Consider the following 24,021-nt stretch of genomic DNA (forward strand, 5'->3'; position numbering starts at 1 on the left):
TCTCCGCCGCTCACCTCTGGCCGCGCAGGCCGGCGGCGGCCCCATGGCGTCCCCGCGGGCGGCGGAGCTGCGGAGCCCTGGCGAGGCGGCGGCGGCGGCGGCGGCGGCGGGCGGGGGCGGCCCGGCGGGCCCGGGGCTGGCGCTGGCGCTGGGCTGCGCGCTGAGCGGCGCGGCGCTGGTGGTGCTGGCGGGGGCCGTGCCGCGGGCGGCGCGTCCCGACCCGGCGGTGCCGGCGCGGCAGATGGAGCGGCTGGAGGCGCGGGCGGCGCGGCTTCGCGCTCGCCTCGACCGCTGCACCGTGGCCGGGCTGGCACTGCTGGCCCTGGGCGGGCTACTGCTGGCCGCGCTGCTGCTGGCCGCCGCCGCCGCCCGCCGCCGCGCCCGGGCCGCCCGCCGCACCGGTGGCACCTACGGTTCGGTGCGCCTGCGGATGCGGAGGGTGTCGGTTGAGGGGACGCGGGCGCTGCTGGAGAGCCAGCTCAGTCCCCCGCCCCAGCCCCCCGAGGGGCCGGGCTCCTAGCCCCGCACGCCCTGGGGACCCCACACCGCTGGCAGAAGCAGGGCTCCCCTCGCCGCACCCCAGCGCCAAAGCCGTCCAGTGAGGCTTCGCCCACGCCTGCCCGGTAGCCTTCGGCCACCTTCTTCACCTTCCCGGACCCTTCTTGGATGGGGCTCCTGTCCGGCAGCACTGGCACGATGCAGCTTTGGGATGCCCCACTGGGGCTGTTCCCCACCACCGGTGCTGGGGCAGTGTGGCCTTTGGATGCCCCGCTCGTCACCCCAGCACCTTCCTGGATGGGGTCCTTCCCACCAGCACCGGGGCAACGGCACCTTCGAGACACCCATGGAATTTCTGTGCCACGGCCGGTCGCAGGCTGGGCTGGACATGAGGCCAAGCTCGCTGCTGCTGCCACGGCTCCTTCCCAGCAGCCAGAGCTTGGGACCGGCTGCTCCTCTTTGGGATGGAGCTTCTGATTTTCTGCTGTCGGTGACCTTTTTTAGCAATAGTTTCTTGTAAAACTCTGTGGCATGGAGTTGGCACTTGCACCATTCTGGGCAGAAGAGGAGGAGACAGCAAGCACGACCACCATCTGTGCGGCAGGGTCCAGCCCTCCGCCACCTCCCAGCCCTTGTACCCCACCAGCCCCACTCTGGAGAGCAGGATGAAGGCTGGGACACACACTCACACTGTGCTGAGCATCCCGCTCCCACCAGCAACCCCGGAATGGCCTCCTCAAAAATCATGGTGCTCTGTCCAGAGGAGAGAGGATAATTCCCAATGCCTCAAAACGATGTGGTTCGTCTGTTCCCACGTCAGGCAGGCAGCTCTGCCCGCCGGGGTGCCCGCGCGTGAGCCTTTGTGCTGATTGCAAGGGCCATTGTCTGCGGCGTGAAGGTAAAATTGCATCTTGGGAATTAAACATGAAGTATCATTAAAGCACAGTGTTCTGTGGTAAGAAGAATTGGTATGAGCAGGATGCTGAGAAAGGGAAATAATTATCCCATAGGAAAATGCAGACCCACAAAAGGTGGTGTTTGTCATGAACTGCCACCGGCTTTCAATCCATCCCATAAATTACTTACTTCAAACATTTCCAGGTGGAGACAAATCTCTCCAGAAAGCCCAACACAAGAGGAAAACCATTTTACATGTGGTGCGATTGCCTGGGTCAGGTTTTATTTCAGGGCTTCCAGTGTCCTTCTCGGATGCTGGTGGTGGCTTCCTCTGCCCTGTGTTTTTGTTTTTAATGGCTCACCGATGATTCCTCCTGCTGCAAAGGGCCACACATCCCTCTTGCTGTCACTGCGTCACTCATCCACGCTCTGTATTTATTGTAGGGTCCTAGGAAACAACCTCGAATGGCCTCACACCTGCAGCCCTGGTGGCCAGGCACCCTTCCCTGGGATTAAACCACGCTTGGGGTGAAATGGGTGGCTGTGCTCTGCTGTCCCCCAAACCAGCACTGCCTCCCCCCCCCCATGGCCCCCGGGGAAATGGCCTCGAGCAGAGCTGCAAGGTCAAATGAAAGGCCCAAGCAGGGCAGGGGGAGTAAATGCCATCGTGGCTGTCACAGAGGGGCTGAACCTGGGCTGGGGGAGGCAGGGGGCACACTGCAGAAAGAAGGGGAGGAAGGGGAGGAAGGCTGTCAGGCAGGGTCTGCCATGGGAGCCCTGGCTGTTCGCAGGAAGGCCCTGGGCTAGGCTGGAGTCCCTCCCGCAGTTCTCAGCACCAGCCCTGTGAGCCGGGATTAGAAAATAAACCCATTAGATGGAGAAATCATCCTCATCAATTTTTGTCAGTTTAAATAAGATGGAAGGTGTCTCTGTAGGACGAAAGGCTGAGCCTGCTTGGAGGTGACATCTGCTGAACACCTGCTTTATGTGAGCACAAGAAATACTCCCGTGGATTTGAGCGTGAGGCTGCTCAAGGGACTCTGTAGGAAGGGGCTGTCGTTGCTTTGTCAGTGTGTTGCTGGGCTGTCTCTCCAGGACTGGCAGGGCTGGGGCAAAAGCCCCTTGGTTGATATATATATATGTATATATTTAAGGTGAACAAACTGTGTTGAGGAAGGAGTGCCATTAAAGAAGCTCATCCATCAAGAGCTCCAGGACTGGGAAGTGATTTCATACAGAGACCCCCAGGGCTGAGCGGAGGGTGACTGCAGTGGGGGGACCCAGAGCTGCCTGCAGCCCTGGAGCCGCTCTGCCCCGGCGGCCCACCGCTTCCTCCCCGGCTTGGCCTGGCCACCCCCTTCATCACGCCCGGCGGGTGCAAGAGCAGCGCAGCCAGCTTGAGGCACCCTGTGATGGGTAACGTGCAGGGATGTATTTAGGAAACACTCAAAAATATTCCTGGGTGGTGAGAAAAATCTGGCTGGGAAAGGCAGGCTGGTGCTGTGCAGCCCGGGTGGGATGAGGGTGGCTGGCCCCTCAGCACAGGGGGCCCTGGGCCTTCACCCCCCACAGGAATTAGGTGCTGCTGGGGTCAGAGGCAGCTTTGAGACACTTCAGAAGTTCCCCACCCAGCCCCTGGAAGTGCAGCAAAACCAGCCCGATGGGAGAGCATTTCACCCAATGTACCATTTCTGGATCTTCTCCAGCTTCCATGGGAGAAGCCGGTTTTTCCGGAGGTGGCAGGAGGTATGGGATGGGCACCGGGGAGGCGTGGGGGATGCCCGTGGCACCCAGCGCAAGGGGAAGGGCTCTGATGAAGGTGGCAGTGGGCATCAGCCCCAGCCCTGCTGCCTTCCTGCAAAGCTGTGGGCAACAGCAGCTGCCTGGTCCTGCACAGCTGCACCCCGAGCAGGTCGCCCTGACACCACGGGGATGGGCAGTGCAGGCATAGTGCGCGGCACCGGGCCAGGTGCGATACTGGCTCCCCCCAACAATGCCACTGCAGCAGGCCATGGAGTTTGGTGCAAAGTCAGGCAGATGGCAGTGTCCTTGTCCCCCTGCTCAGCACAGGGGTCTCCAGTCCCCCAGCTCCAGGGCTTTGTGGGTGTCTCTGCTTGTGCCAGGAGCAAGCAAAAGGGAAGGGCCCGGTAGGCCTTTCCCAGCCCCGTACAAGGGGGGCTGCTTTGTCTTCTCATCTGTGTGATACACACGAGTTCCTGGTACACAGGATCCCAGGGGCAGAACATCGTCTGCAGGGTAATTAGCAGTGCTGGGGGCTCTGCCTTTGGGACCGTGTGGGACAGGTGCTGCTGGGCTGGGTGGGCTGGCAGATGGCCTGAAAGGCTCTCCGGGGATCTCAAGCCATTACCAATAATCCAACATCTTTCGTGATGTGGAAGCGCCTCGCCGGTGCTGCGGGAGGAGGGAGGGCTGTGCCTGTGCCAAGATCACACACACCAGCCCCTGCCGACCTTCACGGGCCCCCCCCCCCAAATTAACCCGAAGTGTGCTTGCTGTGCTCCCTTGCATGTTAATGCTCGCCGTCACTTAGGTTAGCAGCAGCCATGCCTGGGACACACAGCCGGGGCCCTGGATTGTCCCGTCCTGCTGGAAGGAGCCCTAGCCCTTGCAGCCGCTGTGCTCAATGTGGGTCCAAGTCCACAGCAGGGGAGGCTGCCTCTCAGCTGTGCTCGGGGAATGGGGATGCTGCCTGGCCACCAGCCCTGCGGATGGAGCAAGGAATATGCTTGGGATCCCTGATCCCCGGGAGCCACCTCTATCACACTCTGAGCAGCTCTGCGGTGGCCCTTTGGTGTGAGCGGAGCCAGCCACAGGGACAGTCTCCTGTCCCCACCATCCTCTGACCTGGAGAGGAGGATCCTCACCTCCTTTTACCTACCCCCTCTGAAGAGTGGATGGCACAGCTCTGGGAGCCCGAAAGCTCAGGCACGGGCCCTGCAGTGGGCACGGCTCGATGCCGGGCACTTGCCCTCCTTGAAACCCCTTTCCCTTCCCACCTGGTCCCACAGCTGCACAGCTCCATGAACCCGCTGGGGTTGAATGCTGCAGACAAAAGATTGTTTATCAGGACCCGACGCAGCCTCCCCCGGCGCTGGCTCGCTTTAATTAGCCCCATCAAAGCCGGCTGCGTCTCTCTCTCCTGAAAGGTTGCAGAACATGATTAATTCAGGCGCAGAAAGCAGCCGCCTCCCGCAGAGGGGCCCCTCTGATAAGGCCAGAGCTGCTCCCTCTCCCCAAGCACCCAGTGTCTCTCAACCCCACGAGGCAAAGCCGGGGGCTCCTTTCTCCTGGGGCAAAGCTGTGGATGGGCTCAGGCTGCTCCAGGAGCTGGAGGGGATGAGCCTAAGCGATGGTCTCCCCAAGCCCTGGGCCTCTCTCCCCATCCCACCCATGCTGCAAGCGCAGCCACTGTCTGCTGTGGTCACAGGTGTCACCCACTGCCCATCTGTGGGTCTGCAGGTGGGACTGCCCATCAAAACCCCCAGGGATGTGCAGGGGGGGATGATGCATCCCCACTAGGTCTGGGCTCGAAACCAGCTCCTGCGAACATGAGGCTGATGTGCAGGCCCTAGGGAGATGCAGGGGATGCTCCAGCTGCCCCCAGTGCTGAATTTCTACAGCCAGTCCTCCCTGTTCCCACCTGTACACAGCCCAGGGTTGTACGCATCGTAACGCAGCTTTATTAGCTACATTTGTAGGCAAAGGGGTTTTAAAAGGAAAAAGCCTTTGGGGACAAGAGACAGACAGGGGGATCACTTCCCCCTTTTTATTTATGCCAGCACAGTTGTATGCAGTGTACCGACAGCATTCAATACCCCGGAGAGCCAATTACCGCAAGGAGCGCAGCCAGAGCCAAGGCTGGGCTGTTCTCCACTTAATTTTCTTAACACAGTCACATAGTCTCAGAAAACCGCCACTGCTCAGAGGAAGGTACAAAGCCGGTTCCCAGTGTGAATCCTGTGCCTGGGGGAGGACAGGCGCAGCCTGTGCAGAGCTCCGGGGCTTCCCTTCTCATGATGGGGAAAAGGGGGCTGCGGTTGGGGCAGGGGAGCAGGGGGGGCCACCAAAACAACACTGTTGTCAGGTTTTTATTTCAATCTCATGAACATCCTTCCAAGAAATCAAACCACGAGAATAAAAACATAGCATGAACCCCTGACAGGAGAGATGAGCTGCAGTCCTCAAATTAACTGGGGAAGGGAGGAGATTTCCAGAAAGAGCTCAGGAGCCTGAGCCACACGGATCTCCACTCTCCCCGAGCTGTCTGGCAGAGGACAGCCAGCGCCACACCAGCCTCACGCAACAGGACTGATGACACGGAAACATGTTCTGTAAACCTCTTCTGCAAAGCAAATCCCACAGGTGAGCGAGGCCTCTGTGCGCATCCCCAGCAAGGCCCCAGCTCCGTGCTGGGCTCAGCAGGTCATGCAGGCACCCAGCACCCTCCCTCCGACTCCAGCCTCACAGGCAGCCCTGCGGGGCGTCGTGTGCACCCTGGGAATGAAAACCACCAGGGCTTCAGGGGAGAGATGGGGCAAGGTGGGGCTAGGAATTCAATCTATGTCTTTTCTCATGTACATTAAAGGCTTTGCTGGTGGTGCTCTTTAAAGCCAGCGGGCACAGCCATGCAGAAGCTGATCTGAGGCCGCTGCTGGGGGTCAGCCCATAGAGACTCCATGGGTCGGGCTTTCTAGCCCTTCATGTTGATCAGCCCCTTGCTTGGATAAAGAGCAAGACAGAAACCATCTCTGCATGGGGAGCCCACTCCAGCTGTCACCTTCAGTGAGGCAACTGTAGCTTCCCAGCACAGGAGCAGCAAGATGCCAGCTCCCTCCTCAGCACCGACCACTTGCGTAACCCCAGCAGCAAAAGCGGTGCCACCCCGGAGAACCAGAGGAGGAAACCACCCCACAGCACCCAGGCTGTTCTCAGAGCACCACGCCACACTCCACGCCGCCACCTCGCGCAGGGCAGCACCACTTCAGTTGGGTGCAAACGGTCAGGCACCCTCAGAGGAACATGGAAAGAAATGGACCTGCTGCCTCCTCTTCTGTTCTGCACACAGGGCAACCTTTATAGCTGGTCTGACATGAACATGGTCCCAAATGGGGAGAAGAAAAATGCTGCTGAAAAGATCCAAGTCCACCGAATGGAGAGCAAAGAGGGGAAAGTGCCCCTGCTTCCCAGGAGACTGCTCTGGCCCCAGCCATGAGAAGCCATGCGGTAACTCCTCACATGAACATGTCGTCATAGCCTGGAGGGGGAAGGTGGTCAGGATCTGGCCTGGAAAAAAATTCAAAGCAGAGTCAAACCAGGAGCGAGAGCACAGTCCCACAGCAACAGGAATGAGCCAAGAGCTCCAGGGGCAGCCCAGAGAGCAGGCTGGGGATACCAGGCATGGCCAAGTACCTACCCGGATCTACCAGCCCCTAACGGGCCAAAGGGGTCGAATCTGGCACCTGGTGGAACTGCTCCCGGGGGAAGCCGGCCAGGGATGCCTGACGATGGGTCAATGCCAGGCTGTGGGAAGCCAGACCGGAGAGGATCCACGATCATTCCCCCAGTCCGACCTCTGGGGAGAGAAAGGCAGAGAAGGAGACGAGACTGGCACCAGTGAGAGAGAAGCAAAGCACGTCCCTGTGCCAAACCTCTGCTGCAGGAATTCTGAACATCTGAACGTGGGGCTAAGCAGACACATGGCCTGTGGGAGGAAAGCACCCCTAACCCACTGCAAGACGGGCCAGGACAAGCCAGTGAGGCAAGCCCATGGCAGAAAGACAGAGAGCCCTTCATGTGTGTACATGTGCACGTGTAAGAGTGCTGAGGCACATCTCATCCTTGTCCTGTGGAGGCTGCTGTCTGCAGCAGGAAGAAACCCAAATGCACCACATCCTGCTCCTGCCCAGGCTTACACAGCCCTGCAAACCTGCCCGCATTACGCCGCAACACAAGGTCTGGGGCAGCATGCGAATCATGGCTCATCATCATGCTAAGGTGGGAGTCTTATGGCTGCAGAGTATATGCCCAAGCCACGGCACCAGCAAATACCCAGGTCTTGGGCACCGCAGTGCCAGCATCCCCCAAAGCCTAGCTGGAGACAGGCACAGGGACACAACAGCTCTCACCCACCTGCCTTCCTCTGAGCCAACGCCAAAACAGAGACTCGGAGCAGCAGAGAGGCAGCTTCCCTCTTCCCCCAGTTCCTACAAGGAGCCATTTAGGGCATCAGCAATGGCTGGTAAGTCCCAGGGGGCTGCTGACCGTCCCCTGTGGCATCAGACCCGCTGGCCCTCGCTGCCGGCTCATACTCCTGTCCCCGCTCTCCCGGGTAAGCAGAATGTCCTGCCCTGCGCAGTGTCGCAAGAACTCGTGGACCGGGCCAGGGCTCCTGCCAGCCTTTCCAAAGAACTGCCTGGAAGTCATTTGCTGACCACGGTGGCTCCTCGGAGCTGCCCCATGCTGTGAGTGCCATTCCTCATGGTCGGCTTTGTGCAAACTCGGCTGGAGCCTCTGGACACTGCTCCCGTCATACAAGTCATTAACAACCGTGCTAATGAGTTCCATTACGCCAGGCCGGCTGCCCAAAGTGCCCCAAGACAGCCGGGCCCCATGAGCATATGCCTGGGAGTCTGGGTCTCCAGCCTCAGCGCTGGCAGGTGTCAGTGCACAAATCTGCTTCCATTTACAACCTTTATTTGTCATTTACAGAGAAACTTCTGATGAAGGGCTGGAGGCAGTGAGAGAAACATGGGGACAGCCCCCCAGCTGAACCCCCTCTCCTTGTGCTATCAGGTTTCCTTCCAGCCACACAGGCTCCAGGCCTCTCCTTCCAGCCGGGCAGGAGGTAGCTGGTCCTTTTCTAGCCAAACCCATGGAGAACCAAGTCTTGCAAGAGGGGAAAAAATGCCATCCCCACAGGAAAGTGGTTCTAAAGAGGACTCCCCTGGGCTGCAGGATGCTCTGCAACAACTCTTAAGAGCTGGTTTTTGTCTGACTATGTGCTTTTAACTGGAATGGAAGATGACAGGTTCTCCTTGCCTGACCAAACCGAAGAGTGAGAGATGTATCTGTGAAGATCAGTCCCCCAGCCAGCCTGCTTCTGCCCACCTTCCTCTGGAGTGCCTCAGACAGCCGGGAGGCTCAAAACCAGGACTCGAGAATCTGTGGACTCGGGTTTAAGCCTCCCCTTCTCCAGGCTGCTGGGCTCTAGACACAGCAGCTGGTAACATTTTAAATTAGAGGCTTACATTCACTTAACGATGTATTCAGCTTTGATTTACTGAAGGAATTACTGCATGTTAAATGAATACAAGCTGATTATTAAACAGACACAGATTGCAACCTATCATCTATGCAAGAGACGGGATCTTATTACGATATTAGAACCATATTGAGGTTTAGCAACTGTCAATTGGTCCCTTGTAATTTGCACTGAGCAACTGTCCCATCCTCATCCGCACTCAGAGACACTTCACCGGACGCCTGAGCCAGGAGGATTCCAGCTACTCCAGAGGCCTCCAGCCATGCCCTCCCACCCCAAGGGCAGAGCAGGGGATGCTCCCTGGGCACAAAAAGCATGACCTCTCCCAGCCATACTCACCCAAAAGGGTCCAGGTCTTCCCCACCAACAGCAAAGGGGCTCAAGGGGGAAGGCCTGAAACACAGAACACAGTGAGACGTTCAGTGAAGGGGAGACCGGCTGTGTGGAGCGAGCAGCAGTGAGCACCAGGCAGGGCAGTGCAGCCACCATGACTGCCGCTGCTGTGCTCATGGGTGCTCTCCCATGGCAAGCACTGCAGCACCCAAAGGGCCCTGGGACCTGCAGGACCCTGTGTGAACAGGCGGGCGTTGGGAGCTATCCCGTGCGTAGGACACAGAATTCCCTGCTCCAGGGTGCAGCTGGGTGTGGACACCGGTGCGCATGGCAGGCTTGCGGGAAGCCTGCTGAGATGAAGGGGGCCCTGCTGTTCCTACTGCTCTGGGCCGAGCTGTCTGTGGACACTGGGAGTTTCCATGCCAGGGGCTCCCTGAGCGCTGCCGGGCTAGGCCAGGCTCTCCAGCACGTCACAGCCAGAGACACAATGACAGTCCTGCTTCCAGGAGTGCAAGGACAGTGGGGCGGTGAGCCTGCAGCCAGCTGTCACATCTCCTTGCCAACAATATGTGCCAATAACATGGTTTCAGAGCCTTGCCCAGCTCCAGCCTGTCTGCCCAGGCCTCCCCAAGGAGCATCTCGCACCCTGAGCGCCAGCAGACAGCAGTGGGGTTAAAGAAACAAGAGGTGACACGCAAGGCAGAAGCCACAGCCGGTCCTCAAGAGATGGCACAGCCACTGCAGTGTCTCTGACTTCCAACCAAAGGGGATTACAGCTTGGGGTGTGGGGGGGACCCTGCCTGCCACATACAAGGGATGGCTGGGCACAGAAGGGCCAGGGAGGGATGGTGAAGCAGGTGCCATGTTTCCCTTCTCCCCACCTTTGCCAGCAAAGGGTTTCAAAGGGAAAGCGGGGTAAGGAGAGCAAGAAGAGGTCTCTGTTCTCCCCCACACCTCCTGCGCCTTGCCCCAAGCCCCAGCTGGGTGCACCTTCCTGGGAGGGCAGCTCTACCTCCCACAGCAGGCAGGAAGCTTAGAGGCAGCCCTGGCTCCACGCCAAGTGAAGGCAGAGCTCTGCACCCCCCACACACCCTCTCCCCTCTGCCATGAGCACTGACCCCACGGCTCTTCTAGAGCCCACAGCATGAACTGACACCCAGCACTCTGCTGTCCCTCCTGAAGCCTGCTTGGCCCCACAATGGCATCGTCCTTCCCACTGCCATCCCTGCTCTGCCCAGTCCCCCAGCCAGCACAGAGCAGGGCCTCCCCTCCTTCCACCTCACACCTTCCCCTCAGCCCTGCATGCTGCCCTCAGAGCTTCCTGGGTCTGTAGGTCTCCAGCTACACCCCCAGCAACGCCAAAGGAGGGTAAAACCAACACACAGCTCCAGAACAGGCCACCCCTCAGCGAGCAACCTAAATCAAACCCAAGCATTCAGTCAATGAGGCTGAAACTGGCTGGGGAGGGTTTGGATCCTCATCACTCCCCATCCCACGCGTGCCAGATGGGAGACCAGAGGTGTAACCTGCAGAGCTGTGCCAGGACCATGTCTTGTCTAATGGACCATCAGCAGCCACCCACCCTTTACTCACCAGGACGGTGCTCTTGTCCCTGCTGGGTGGTGGTGAGGGACTCTGAGGGGGTCGTCATCCTGGTGCAACTCCGGATCCTTCTTCTTAGCCTCAGGTTCCTTTTTGGCCTTTTCTGTGGGGGCCCCAAGGGGAGCAATGATGCCTGAAGCAATCCTTGTTCTCAGCTCCTCAGTGTTCTTGTACACCCTGCAGGGAGGAGAGGCAAGGTGGTGGGCTGGGGAGACCACAGCACCTGGGCATGAGGTGCTGGACAGGCTGCGAGAGGGGTGGTGAGGGGACAGACAAGCTCAAAGCATCTCTGGCACAAAATGCATCCCCAGTCGGCAGCAGAGAGGGGACAGAAAAGGGTAACAGCACACAGTGGCACCAAAGCCCTCACCCCATTTAAGATGGCGAAGGGCCACCCAGCCCAGGGGACTCCCTTTTGTGCTGTGGCCACATATTGACCAGTTTGCACTGGAGGAAAGCACAGCACATGGCACTGGTCTTCAGCAAGGCCACAGGGCGTGTGGGACACAGTTGAAGCTGTAGCACCACTGAACAGTGTCCACCCAGCACAGACAGGCAGGCAGTGAGGCAGTGCTCTTCAAATAAATAGTGCCAAGGTGGCCTGGCCTGTTCCCAGGTGGGGTGGCTCTCCCCTGGGCTCTGACCCATGGTCCCACTATCCCCTAAATCTCCCTTGCCTGCCAGCAGTGCAGGAGGCAGCAGGGGAGGGAGCTCTGGCTGGTCTGCCCTTGGGTTTGTACTATGGAGGAAAGTCCTCCAGGTTCCTCCTAACCTGGTCTCTGCCCCCCTCCCCACACTGGTCGGACAGAATATACCAGACAACTGAGATTACCTGTGGAAATCATCCAGGTGCTCTGGATTGACATAGTCCGCCACTGCCAAGGTCACATCTGCTACCTTCTGAGAACTGCAATCCTAGCAAAAGATAAGTAGAGCATGGAATCAGCAGCCTGGCAGAGCTGGGAATGGGGGAAGGAGCAGGTATAAGCAGAGCTGGGGGCTTGGGACACAAGGAACGGGCTCACTTGCTTCCTGCTATGTCCCTGTGCTGTGCCCGAATCTCCAGGAGCAAACTCCAGCGTACAGCGAGGCTCTCCCTGCTCCCTCCCCCAGTCTGGGCTGCAAAGGGTGAAAGACTGAGCAAAACCACCCTGGGCAGGTGCTTGCTTGGGACAGCAGGAGATCTGCGGAAAATTCCTTAGCTGGGAAAGGGACAGAAATGGGACAACTCCTGGGCCAGAGTGTGGCAAGGCAAACTGCATCACTCCCCTGATGCAGCCAGTGTTTGACCAGTTTCAGGCTGGGCCACATCTCCTGCTGCACAGGCAGTCCCTAACACTCCCTGGGTCTGCCCCATCCTGAGGGACAAACACCGCTGCAACGTAGAACAAGTAACAGCAAAAATTTAAGAAATGGGCCCTGCTGTTCTTCGCAGCCACTGCTCCCAAAGGACCCCAAACCCACCAGAACCAGTGTGGGCACTCACCATGATGTTGAGGATCATACTGTCTTCCACCATGATGGCCTTCAGCAGCAGCTCACGGGCATCATCCACGGACTTGTAGCGCAGTGTGTATACCTCCTTGTTGGCTTCCCAGCCGGCAGGCAGCAGCTCTGACTTCCTTTCATCAGGACCTGGCTACAACAGAACAGATGTACTGCTGAGACCCTGCCCATGAGCTCAGCACACGGCAGGGCTGCAGGGACCTGTCTTGGCTGCACAGAGCGATCCAGGAGGGGATCTAGGTCTCTGGGAGTGGATCTAGGTCTCCAGGAGGGAATCTCTCAGCGCCTTCCAGGTTTTGACTGCAGAAGCAGGGCTTTATTTCCTAAAGGCTGGCCCTGCCTGCTTGCCAGCCTCCCACCCTGTCCCTGTGCCAGCACAGGAGGGACACAGCCACCCACTGCTGAGCAGGACCAGGCAACGAAGACCCAGACTGGGGGATGACGCTCTTCCCTGCCTGGCACCTCCTGGCTTCCCAGCACAGGACAGGGCTGCCTGGGGCAGCAGGGAGGCCATCATCCTGTCTGTCCCGGCCCCACAGTGGTGCTGCCGGGGGGCACTGCCCCACACTGTCCTCTCCCCCGGTACTGGGGGGTTTCTCTGCCAAGGCAGTGTCCTGGACCTCCCCCAGCACTGTGCCACCCTCCCACCCCACCAGACCCCTGCCTCAGCCCTGGGTCCAGCACCAGACTGGCCCCCCAGCGCTGGGACACCCCAGCACCCCATTTCTTCCCCAGCACTGCACTGGGCACCCCCGTTTTGGCATGGGGCTCTCCCACAGCACCGAGCTCCCCCCAGCACCTGACTGGCGCCCCTCCTGGTACCGGCACCCCCCACCTCCCGCTTCGCCCCCTGCCCCGGGAACCCCCGCAGCCCCCGCCAGCAGCACTGGGGCCCCTCGGACCCCGCACCGACCCGGCTGGCCCCTCCCCCGCCCGGCAGCGGGCGCCGCGCTCGGCCCAGCGGCGCCGGCAAGCGGCGCTAGGAAAGGCCGGGGCTCGGCCGCGGCCTCCGCGGCGCAGGAGCCCGGCCCGGCCCGTACCTGGTCGCCCGCGCCGAGGCAGCGGTAGCCGTGCCGGACCAGCTCCCAGTGCACGCCGCAGATGAGCGCGTCCTGCGGGCGGGAGACTGCGGCCCGCGCCCAGGCGTACAGCAGCTCCAGCCCCGCCATGGCCGCTGCGCACGGAGCAGGCGCGGCCGGCCCGGCCGGTGGGGAGCGGCCCAGCAGGGCCCGGGCACCGGAGCGCGGCCGCGGCGGGCAGCGGAGCGGCGGGGCGGGGCCGGGCCGGGCCGCCCCTCACTAGAGGGCCCCGTCGCCTGCGCAGGGCCCGGGGACTCTGGCCGCGGAGGGGCCCGGGGGCTAACGGGAGTTCTCCCCCCGGGAAGTCCAGTGTGTCTGCAGCGGGAGGGAGGGGCCTCGCCGAGGGGTCTCTGTCCGCTGGCAGCTCTGAGCGGGGCCGGACACCCGCCCCGCTCCAGCCTGTGGGTTAGGGTCTGCCCGACCCTCCTTCCCTGCCCCTGCCCCTTCCCTAGGGCCTGTCCTTGTCCAGCCCCTGCCCCTTGCCCCTGTCCCTTGTCCCTGCCCAGTCCTTGCCCCTGCCCCTTGCCCGTGTCCCTGCCCTTGCGCCTGTCCCTGCCCCTGGCTCTTCCTGGCTGTCAGAAAGGCATTGAAGTCTGCGTGTGCGCTGTAGCGAGCCTTCCCGCTGGGACCAAAGGGACCAAAGCGGCCATCGATGGTTTATTTCATCCCTTCCATGGCTCCTTTCCCCTTTGTAACCCCCACATTCTGTTCAAGTTGCTGCTGAAAGGTATTCGGGGCTTTTTTTTTTTCGCCCCTGCCCCTGGGCTAGAGCTGGTGTCCTGGTCGCAGATGGCAGGAGGCTGGGGCTCAGGATGAAGCAGCCCCATGCCGGGGAACACCATCACCCGCTGCTTTCCCAATCTGAGCTCCAGCTCCTTGGGGATGCTCATCTTGACTTCATTATGCACCAATTAATTAACTTGCACTGTCCGCTCTTTCCATTTCCCTCTCAAAAAGTCACTGAGGCTGAACAATCGACCGCAGACCGGCAGGCCCGCCTGCCCGGCAGCCCCCACAGCTCAGCCCTGCCTGCTCGCACGAATCCTGCTGGGTGCCGCTGCACCTCTTGCGGTTCCCCCTGCTGCTCCTGGCTCCACGGAACATGGCTGTGGATTGAAAGCCAAGTGAGCCATGCCAGCCGTGCCGGACTCGGTGGGAAAGCTACCACTGGATTTTCCACAGGGCCAGGATTTCAGCACGGGAGCTTTGCAAGGGAGGCATCGGATGGGGATGCGATGAGAACAGCAGGAAATGCCTCAGCCGGAGCTTTTCCAGCGCAGAGCTTGTGATTCACAGCAGCAGGCAGCGTTTCCGCCCCACAGCTTGCTCCCGGCAGGCAGCAGCCGCGGTTGCAGGCTTTGACGGCATCCACATTTCACTTTCCCGGCACAGCCCACCCCTGGGTGGGCAAGGCAGGTACTGGTAGCTTTGCTCGAATGTCCCCTCCTGAGGAAGAATTTAAAATCATGGGTCTCCCTCCAGAAACCTGATCCTAAATCCTGTATCCCAGCACCTCTAATGGGCTTCACCTGCCTTCGGACCTGCTGCAGGTGCAGGAGTGCATGGCTGTTTGGGATCAGCGACTGTGGGAGCCGGCGGTACCTTGGTGGGGCAAGAGGCGACAGGAGTCACACAGAAGCTATGCCAAGGGCTTACCGAGCTTTTGTTTTTTTCTATCCAGCTTGCTGCCATCACTGTTCAGCTACCATCTGCTGTCCACCCTCTCATTATCACCACGCGCTCCCATCCAACCATTGCCTTGTCCTCCTGTGGCCTCACCTCCGTGTCCATCCTTAATTTATTTTCCCTTCCTCACGTTGTGCCGGCTGCCCCAGACCACACATGAGGAGCGACTTTTGGTGCCGAGTCCCCCCTGGCCCGAGCAGCCCCTCCATGGTCATGACATGGGTAAAGCGGGATGCCTCCCCACGGGACCCTGGTGGGAGCTGGGCCCTCGCTGTACCTGAGCCCGTGGCCCCAGGGCTGCCTGCCGCTACATCAAAGCTGCCTTTCCAGCGCCTGTGGTGCCTCGCCGGGCTGGCCCACACCGACTGGCTCCCCGTTGGCTCCATCCTCTGCTCCAGCGTCTCACTCTGTGGCTCGTTGATGATGAAAACCACTGGCCACATGAAAGTGGCTCCCCTAATGTGAGTTAGGGGCCTGCAAGCTATGTGGGAGGTAGCGGACAGAACAGCCCCGGCTAGGATGCAGCGGCCAAGTCATTAATGAGGTGACAAGGATTGCAGAGCTGGCTCATTAGCGCTGCAAGGCAAGTGCGTCACGGCTGCTGGGCACGCTGGTGCTGTTGTCAGAGCAGCCGCATCCTCTTTGTGGGCTGCCGGAGCAAAGCTGGGAACAGGAGCGATGCTGTGAGAGCCGAGCGAAGGCCCCGGAGCAGCCAGCGCCTTGGATGCCTTGCACATGTGCATAAGGATTCATGCCCAGCTCTTGCACCAACCCTCCTGCCCATGGAAATGCAGGGGAAGCTGTATGTGGCCATTTTCCTCCCTCTTTTACCTGGGAATAAGATCTAGGGGGCTGTGCATCTCATGGAGAGCTGCTCCCCGCAGGAGCAGGGCCAGAGGCGACGTCCCAGGGGAGACGGCAGCTGGAGCCACCCCAGCAGCGCGGTGGTGCTTAGAGCAGGTACAGGGATGCATCAGCTGGGGTCACCTCCGTCACACAAACCACAGCCTCCACTGACCTTCATACTTTCCCGCTGCCTCACTGCTCCCGGTGGATGCGCCCACTGCGGTGTCGTAACGAGCAGAAGAGGAAACAGATTTCCCAATCGCCTGCCCCGCTGGCAGCCTGTGAGCCCTCCGTGCTGGGAATGGCAGCCGGCATGGCCGAGGCAACTGGCTCACCCCTGCGCCGTGCTGCCGGCACCGGGTATGACCTGGGACCCAGCAGGAGAAGGCAGACGGGCTATGGATAATCACTGGCTGATGTTCAGGTGTTGCAGGCTGGTGCTGCTTGGGAGCATTGTCTCTCCCTCAGAGCCAGCTTGCTGTCACTCCTTTCGCGTGGATGGGAAAGGCCAGGCACCTCACCTCGCCAGGGGCAAGCAGGGCCAGGTGCCGGAGGATGGCACTGCCATGTCTCCTAGCAGGCTGCCCACGCTGTTCTGTGCAGGCAGCGCTTTCCCGGCACACAGCTGGAGGGAAGGAAGGGAACCCCCGCTGCAGAGCAGGGAGAGCAGCACTGGGGCAGCCTCCTCCACACTCTGCTCAACACCCCAGGGCTCACTGGCAGCCACCTGAAGGTGAACAAAAAGGCTGTGCCAAGGGACATTGGGTGGGACAGGGCATCGGTGACTCCTGGAACAGGCTTCAGCCCTGCCTTTCATGGGGCTCCCTTCGTTGCCTTGAGAGGGGAGGTAGTGACTCTGTGAGAATTTGGCCTCTTCTTCATTTCCCCCAAATTCAATTCCAGGGAAAGACGACACCGAGGCAGGAGAAAGGGGGTTTTTCTCCGGGGAAGAAATTCAAACCACATGCAGGCGGGCTTGCCGCAGTAGCAGGAGGAGGGACTGGGGCTGTGAGAGAGCAGGCTCTCAGCGGCGAGGCCAAACGTAAAGTCAATTAGCGCTTTCAGGACTCCGAACATGCTTGAGTGCTGTGCTTCGAGCAGGCATAATCCCTGTTGGAGGGAGGCTGCCAATAGGGTTTGAAAATAATTAGGAAGCCCTGAACTCCAGTGCTTCCCAGAAAAGCCTGTTAGCTCTGCGGTGGAAACCTTGCTTTCAGGGAGCACATCACAAAAACACAGTCGTGACTCACCAACTGGATGGAGCTAAACTCAATTTTTCAGAGGTCAACACACTCGAGTCTTAACAAGCTTTACCCTTGGCCCAGGGCTGCTGTGCTCCCTTTGCCTGCCTTAATTCAGGGGATGCCCAACACCCGAGAGTAACAGGGGGCGGTTTCATGGGATGTGTTTCATCTAGGGACACCAACACCTTCCTAAGGGGCAATGCCAATGGGGAAACTGAGGCACAGAGGGCTCAAACCACCTGAGCCAGCAGCCCGGCAGGCAGCAGCAACCCTGGTGCCCTGACCCACTGCCTCTGGCCAGAGCCTGCACCCCACCGCCCCATCCCTGCAGCCTGGGTGGACGCTGCCATCCTCCCCCCTGCTCTCGGGGGACCTCAGACATGAATCTAAACGGTCCAGGACAGCCTTGGAGGAACAAAACAAGACAATCAATCACCCTTACTTCACTCCCACCCCAGTCTGCAGGCTGAGCCGGGTTGCATTGTGCGGAGCCGGAGGGACTCCACATCAAAGCAGGGACCAGCTGGCTGCCAGGCTGCCCCAGCGCCCAGACGGGCAGCGCCCTGCCCATGAGCTGCCTGTCTGTGCTGCCTGCGCAGGCTCTGCCTCCACTCGCTGCCCAGGGCCAGGCGGCAAAGCTGGGATGCAATACTGGTCCCGGCTCGGGGTACAGTGGGACATGCCTGAGGCCACATCGGCTGCAGACAGCATCAAAGGCAGGAGCGAAGGGATGCTGCCCCAGGGCTGCGACCCCACCGCAGCATCCCGGGGCCAGCAGTGCCTTCCCTCTGCGAGGGAAAGGAGGAGGAGGAGGAGGCATCGCACACTGAGGAAGAGCTGGTCCCATCCCGAGCTTGTCCCGGAGCACTTCAGAGGCTGCACAAAGCCGGCGGAGCCGCAGGGATGGTACAGCCTGCTCCTGCAGTGCAGCTCCCGCTATCCTCACAAGACCCTTTTCTTCGCAGTTCCTTCCATGACACATGGCGGTCACTTCCCCCGGGCTGCTGCCCCAGCGCTGCTGCAGACAGTACATTCATTTTTGGATGTCTTTTGCAGCTCCCTGGCGTTTCTACCCATCCCAGGCACGCACGGATGGTATGAGGCAATGTTCTCGGGGAGTATCAGCTTCCCAGCGCAGTGCTGTTGGGTAAGCGCTCGCCTTTCTTCTGAGGAGATGGTGGCAAATCTACCCCGATGAAACTAGCCCGATGTGCTGCCCGGTGGGGCAGGGGATGGTGAGGTGGGGGTGGGGGGCCCAGTTCTGGTGGGCTGGGCCAGGCCATGGTGAGCCAGTGTGGTTAGCTGTTTGGGATGGGGGGTCTAGGCAAGGGAGAGCACCCAGATCCCCCTGGAGCAGTGCCCATGTGCGGGTGCAGCAGTGCAACAGCAATTTGGGTGCAACCCCCCAAACAACCACCATTTCCCCACTAGCAAAGGGTGGGAGTGTCCCTGAGTGTGACCCACGGCACAGGACAGAGTGGGGCAGACCACATCTGCATGCAGGGAGCCAGCCTGAGCCCCAGCACCTGCACCAACCAGCCCCACCATGCACAGCCTCCTCCTACACCCCAAAACAGGTCTGTGCCCCATTCTGGCCCCGCTCCAGGGCTCGCTCTGAGGCCACCGACACCGCAGCATAATGGATACAGCCAGGAAAGAGGCAGCAGTGAGCAGAGACTTGCCAGTGGCACTGGCAGCCCAGAGACCCTGAGCATTGTTGGGGAGGGGATGGAGGCAGCAAAATCCCATCTCAGGGTGGGTCTTATCATCTGGGCTAAGGGCGGGGTGGTGCTGCAGCCTGTGCCTCTGGGAATTTACCTTCCCCGAGGGCATGAGGGCTGTGCATGCAGCACTGGGGGACCACCTCCTCCCATTGCAGCCTGCGGTACACACGTGCCCATGGTAGGTAATGATTGACATTTTTTCCAGACACAGAATAAAATTCACCAAAATGCAAGGCTGAGTGTTTAAAGGGAAAATTCTCATCCAGGTGCCAGATTTAATTAAAAGAAGGGGAAAAAAACCAAGGGGGAGAGGCAGGGCCACAAGCTGGACAAAGAACATATGGGGAAGGAGGTGCCTTTGTGGGATTCAATGGTGCTATGTGTGTGTGTGGGAGCAGTGAGCATGGGGGCTGCAATAATCCCCCATGTCCCTGTGCCACCAAGACCCCCAGGTGCAGGTGGCCCCCAGGAAGCCATGCCCTGGGCATCGCTGTGAGGTGGGAGGTCCACAGCTCACTCCATGTGCCTGGAGCATCATCCAGTGGGGCTGACACCCTGGCAGGGCTGATCCACACCCTTTGAAGACTGGTATGAAACTGCCCTGAAACGGGGGGGGGGGGGGGGGTGATAAAGCAGGACACGCTCTCAGCATTGCCTCTGGAGATGGAGCTGCCGGGACACAAGAAAGACGTGCTCGGCCAGGGGCCGTGGTCTGATGCAGTGCTTGGGGCAGCAAAACCCTCCCAGCTCCCGCAAGCCAGCCCCGGGGGAGCGGGGGCTCCTGGAAGCGCTGGCAGTGAGGCTGGGGGTGGCAGAGCTGCGGCCCCCAGCCCCCACGCCACCCACCTCCGCCGGGTGCCTGCACACAGGCGTGGCATTTGCACTTACATATGTAAAGCATTAGGATTTGTTTAGAAGCCCTTTATTGTCATATTTTGTTCTTTATTTCCTACAAATTAAATTTGCTGAGGGATATGTGCAGATTGTGAAATTATTTTGAGAATAGTTCCTCTGGGTTTTTTAATTTCCTTTGTATTAAATTTTTACAGTGTTTAAAAGACTATGAAAAATTTTAAATAAAAAAGTAGGACAAAATCCCCTGGAGGAAAGGAGAAGAGCCAGAGAAGGGGACCAGCCGTGGGCTGGTGCTGGGGCTGGCCACTGCCGCCTCTGTTATCGCAGGCACTGGGGACAGGCGGGCACAGATGCCCCCCTCCTGCTCCCACTCCGTCCTGGCCCTGCTGGGCACCAGGGAAGCAGGGCTGGGAGAGCTGCTGCCGGCTGCCCCGGCGCCAGTGCCAGAGCGGGACCTGCCATCTGCGCAGGACTGGGCGGCTGCGGCTGCTCCCACTAGGCTCAGCCTTTCCCTTTCCTTTTCTCCCGAAGCTGGATCTAGGCAGGGATCCCTCAGACGAGGCTGTGGGGCTCCGCTGATCCCCTCACCTGTGTTTCCAACCCAGAGCAATTGTTTGGTGCAGACATGAAAGCCCACAGCCAGGCTATCGGAGACTGCCCTCCCCTGCAAGCAATTTCCACTGCGATAATCTTCCCAATTATTCCCCTGAGCTGCAACTGCTGCAGAAAGCCAAGCTGCCCCCCGTGAAGGGCTCCACATCTTGGAAGCATTAAGGACCCCTTTCACTGCCGGGGCGCGCGTCGCCACAGCGATGGCCGGCCGGGGGCCGCCCTCCCAGCCCTCCGTCCGTGTGCTGGGTGTTTCCAGCTCATTAAAATCGCAGACACATTTTTCATCTCTTTATTTCTACCACTGTCATCGTCATTGTTTCAGACTGGTGCAAATTGGGAACTGGTTGTGCACTGACGCTGCTGCTCCGCTCCACCCCGCAGCTGCCCTTGCCCCCACGATGTGCAGGAGGGCCCCGCTCCGGGGATGGGGATGGAGACCGGGATGGCACCAGCCTCCTGCCACCGCTCCTCTGGTGGCTTTTTCACCCAGGTCTTTGGCACTGCCCAGCACAGGACCCCTGGCATGCTGCCTCCAGCCTCTCTCCAATGTGGTTTCCCCTCCACCGCCTGCCCATGGGGTGCAGAGCTTGGCCGGGGGCAGGAAGAGGGTGCCGTGCTGGTGAGGATGGTGCCGGGGCTGTGCCGATCTCTACTCAAGGTCTGGGTGAGACCTGCGCTGCTGCTGGCCAGGGCCAGGGGGGACAGAGGTCTGGGCGTAATTGCAGGACACCACAGTGCTTCCAAGGGGCTCTGGGGGCTTTCTAGCACCTGGCATGAGGGCTGGAGGCCGTGGAAAACTCAGAAACAAGGCAGCAGCATCCCCAGGCTCGAGGGACTGGGGACAAGGACTCTCCTTCATTATGCACCGGTCCCTGGCAGTGCCAGGGCACCTGTCCCCAGGCGAGGGTCCCTGGTCTCAACGTGGTCATTCCGTCCCCCACGCAGGGGTCCACAGGAGCGGCTGGTTTGTGCCTCTGCAGCCCAGCCAGGCAGGGGGGCAGGAGCAGCTGCGCTCCTCCCAGCTGTGTGGGAGCAAACAGGGGGATGATGTGGAAAATAGTTATGCGACAGGGTATCTCCATTAAAAACAAGGAAAAGGAAGAATTCAGTGAATGTGTAACTTCAACTGAGAGCAAGCAAACGCCAGGGCTGCACATGGCGAAGCTGTCTAGTGCAGTTAGATGCTACCAGAGAATCAGCAGCACTGTCCAGCTGGGAAGAATGGCAGAGGGTGTTTGAATAAGCTGGGAACATCACAGCCTCCCAGGGCTGCAGGGAGGCAGGGATGTGGGGATGCAGGGTTGTAAGGATGCAGGAATGTGGGGATTTGGAGATGCAGGGATGTGGAGATGCAGGGTTGTGGGGGTGCAAGAGTGTTAGGATGCAGGAATATAGAGATGCAGAGATGCAAATCCCAACTTGATGGTTCCTCTACCCACCACATCTCTCTCCCCTTGCAGACCCTCTTCTCAGCTTCAGGGTGTTGAGGCCTCCAGCTCAGCTCCGCTCCTCTGACCTCACTGGGGAACTTGGCAAAATGAAGGGAGAAGGTTGTTGAGCAGAGCAGAACCCAGCTCTTGGTCTGTCCTACCAAAAGAGAGGCCACATCAAGAACTTTCTGGAATTCCTTCCCAGAGCTGTGGCTGAAAGCCGCTGCCTCTTTGCTGAGGCATTTAGACCCTGGCAGTGCTGGGACTTGATCCTGCCCCTTCCCAGCATCCCGGTTGAGGGAGCTGCAGCCTTTGCAAGGGCTCGGCCTCCCTGGCCCGTGCACCTCTGCAGGTGTCCAGACACGGAGCCACCCCTGCCAGGCACCTCCTGGCCCCTCTCTGTCACTGGAGACACAGGGTGGTGGCTCCTCCGGGCCAAGGGACCCCCAGCATCACTCTCCCTGCCGTGCACTGGCAAATTCCTTTCACATGAACAGGAAATGTGAGTTCTCCTCTTCTCTGTTTTTTTCAGGAAAAAAATATGTAAAAAGAAAAAATCTAATCAAATCCTATTTGTTTGTGGTCTCAGTGGTCTCCAGTTATTTGGTTGAGTCTGGAACTCAATGCGATGCTGTTGGGATGGCCACAGGCTGTGCGTACCCCGAGCCTGCTGCAGACCTGGACTCCCCCAGCCCTGCCATCAGCTGCAAGGGCCAGGGCTCACCCACATGTGGGGACAGACGGACATCCCCATGTCTCCGCTGAAACTGGGAGTGATGGAGCTGGAGCAGATTCGGCTCAACGAGCTGTTGCTGGCCCTGCTCCAGCCAGGCTGGCTGGGAGAGGCTGGGGGAGAGACAGGAGGTGCGGTGGGCATCTGCCGGGAGCTCAGGGTTTGCTGTGTGGTCTTCTGGGGGGGCTCAAATTAGCAACCCAGCATTGTTAAAGAGCTGAAAACATCAGTAACCTCTAATTATCCCCTTTGCTCACAGGAGGAGGCATTTTGCACGCCGGGGAGCATGCCACACATCACTCTTTCATTGCAATATTATGGTATTTTCCCCCAATACCGATGACTGGAACCAGCCGAGCTCCCACAGCACAGCCCTGCTCCTGCCCTCAGCAGGCAAGTGCCACCATGCCAGGACCCCAAAGACCCCCACCCATGGGGAGTATCACTGCAACTCTCATGGGATCCCTGTTCTTGTGGGGGTTCTGAGACGGCCAGACCAAAGCAGAGTCCTGGGCATGGCCCAGCATAAAATGCACCTCCTCCTGCAAAGAGGTGACGTGAGTTTAGTCCCTGTCCCTGAGGGGCTGAGCCTGCCCTGAGCAGCATAACATCCCTTGGGACCAGGTTCACCCTCTGCATCCAAGAGCACCCCATGGCTGGGGGCATGGCAGGAGGGAGCCTGTGCTTGCAGGAAGATGCTGGAGCATCACCATCATGATAGATAGCCGGGTCCGAGGTGCTGGGAGCCTCCTGGCCAGCCAGGGAAGAGCAGGGATGGATAGAGCTGTCGAGACGAGGGCACCAGGTCACAGTGTTCCTCCCTGCTGGGGTCCCTCCTGAGCCAGGACAGAGCTGTCCCCCCGGGGTGGAGAGTCGTAAATACCCGAAAAGCTGTGGGGAGGAGAGATGGCAAGCTGAGAGTGCCCAGAGTGCATGTGGGGTGGGGAGGAGGCTGGGGATATTTGGAAATGTACTTTTTCCTTCATTTAATCTTTTTTGCTCAAATTCCCAAGTGAAAAATTCTTTCCATGAGCCAGAGCCTTCCACAGCGGCTTTGCGCCTGGCCGTGGGCACTGGGGACCAGCTGAGGACCGTTGCCCCTGCATCCCTCCTCCAGTTGCAGCAGCACTGATGCTCGGGGGCTGATGCTTGGGTAAGGGCAGTCTCGGCCCTGCTGATACCCTCCTTGGCAGTACTTCGGCTCCACACGCCCACCCTGACCCTCTTTTCCTCCCACTCCTGCGGTTTGGTGCTTTTGGGGATGATGGCAAAGTTTAACCTCCTCTGTGTGCTTTGAGAGGGGAGCTGCCCGCAACCCAACAGTGTTCGGAACAGCTCAGACTTTGTCTTTATTCCAGCTCCTGAAAATTGAATTTGTTAGTGGCATAAACAGGATATAAAAGGCTGAAAAAAAAGGAAAGGAAAAGGAGAAGGGAACATTTTTCTCCATGGCTTTGCCTGTAACAGAGGAAGCGACCTGTGGGGACCACATCCCCTGGCACTCCTGTGTGTTAGTAAAACTCCTCTTCTAATGGCAAACAGACACCAGGGACTGGCTCCATCCAGTGTACCAGGATGGCTCCTGACCCTTGGGGTTTTGCTAATACAAAGATCTGCCCTTCTCAGTTCCTGCTCTTTCCTTCTTTTTTTCATGGTGTTCTCCAAAATTCACGGTAGTTTATGGCGCTCTTTGA

The 24,021-nt window shown here is 59.5% G+C and overlaps 1 protein-coding gene across 1 annotated transcript; it reads right to left on the reverse strand.

The window, feature by feature from the left end:
- Window positions 1-5,491: 5,491 nt before the first annotated feature.
- PSMF1 (proteasome inhibitor subunit 1) lies at window positions 5,492-13,420 on the reverse strand. The gene is made up of 7 exons (XM_055722778.1): window positions 13,159-13,420; window positions 12,099-12,251; window positions 11,445-11,527; window positions 10,604-10,789; window positions 9,017-9,070; window positions 6,830-6,988; window positions 5,492-6,699 (listed from the first exon to the last, which is right to left on the reverse strand). The coding sequence occupies exons 1-7, from the start codon at window positions 13,285-13,287 to the stop codon at window positions 6,648-6,650; spliced, it is 816 nt and encodes a 271-aa protein (XP_055578753.1). The 5' UTR covers window positions 13,288-13,420; the 3' UTR covers window positions 5,492-6,647.
- Window positions 13,421-24,021: the final 10,601 nt, after the last annotated feature.

The sequence above is a fragment of the Falco cherrug genome, chromosome 10 (genome assembly GCF_023634085.1).
Source record: "Falco cherrug isolate bFalChe1 chromosome 10, bFalChe1.pri, whole genome shotgun sequence".
NCBI classification, from domain to species: domain Eukaryota; kingdom Metazoa; phylum Chordata; class Aves; order Falconiformes; family Falconidae; genus Falco; species Falco cherrug.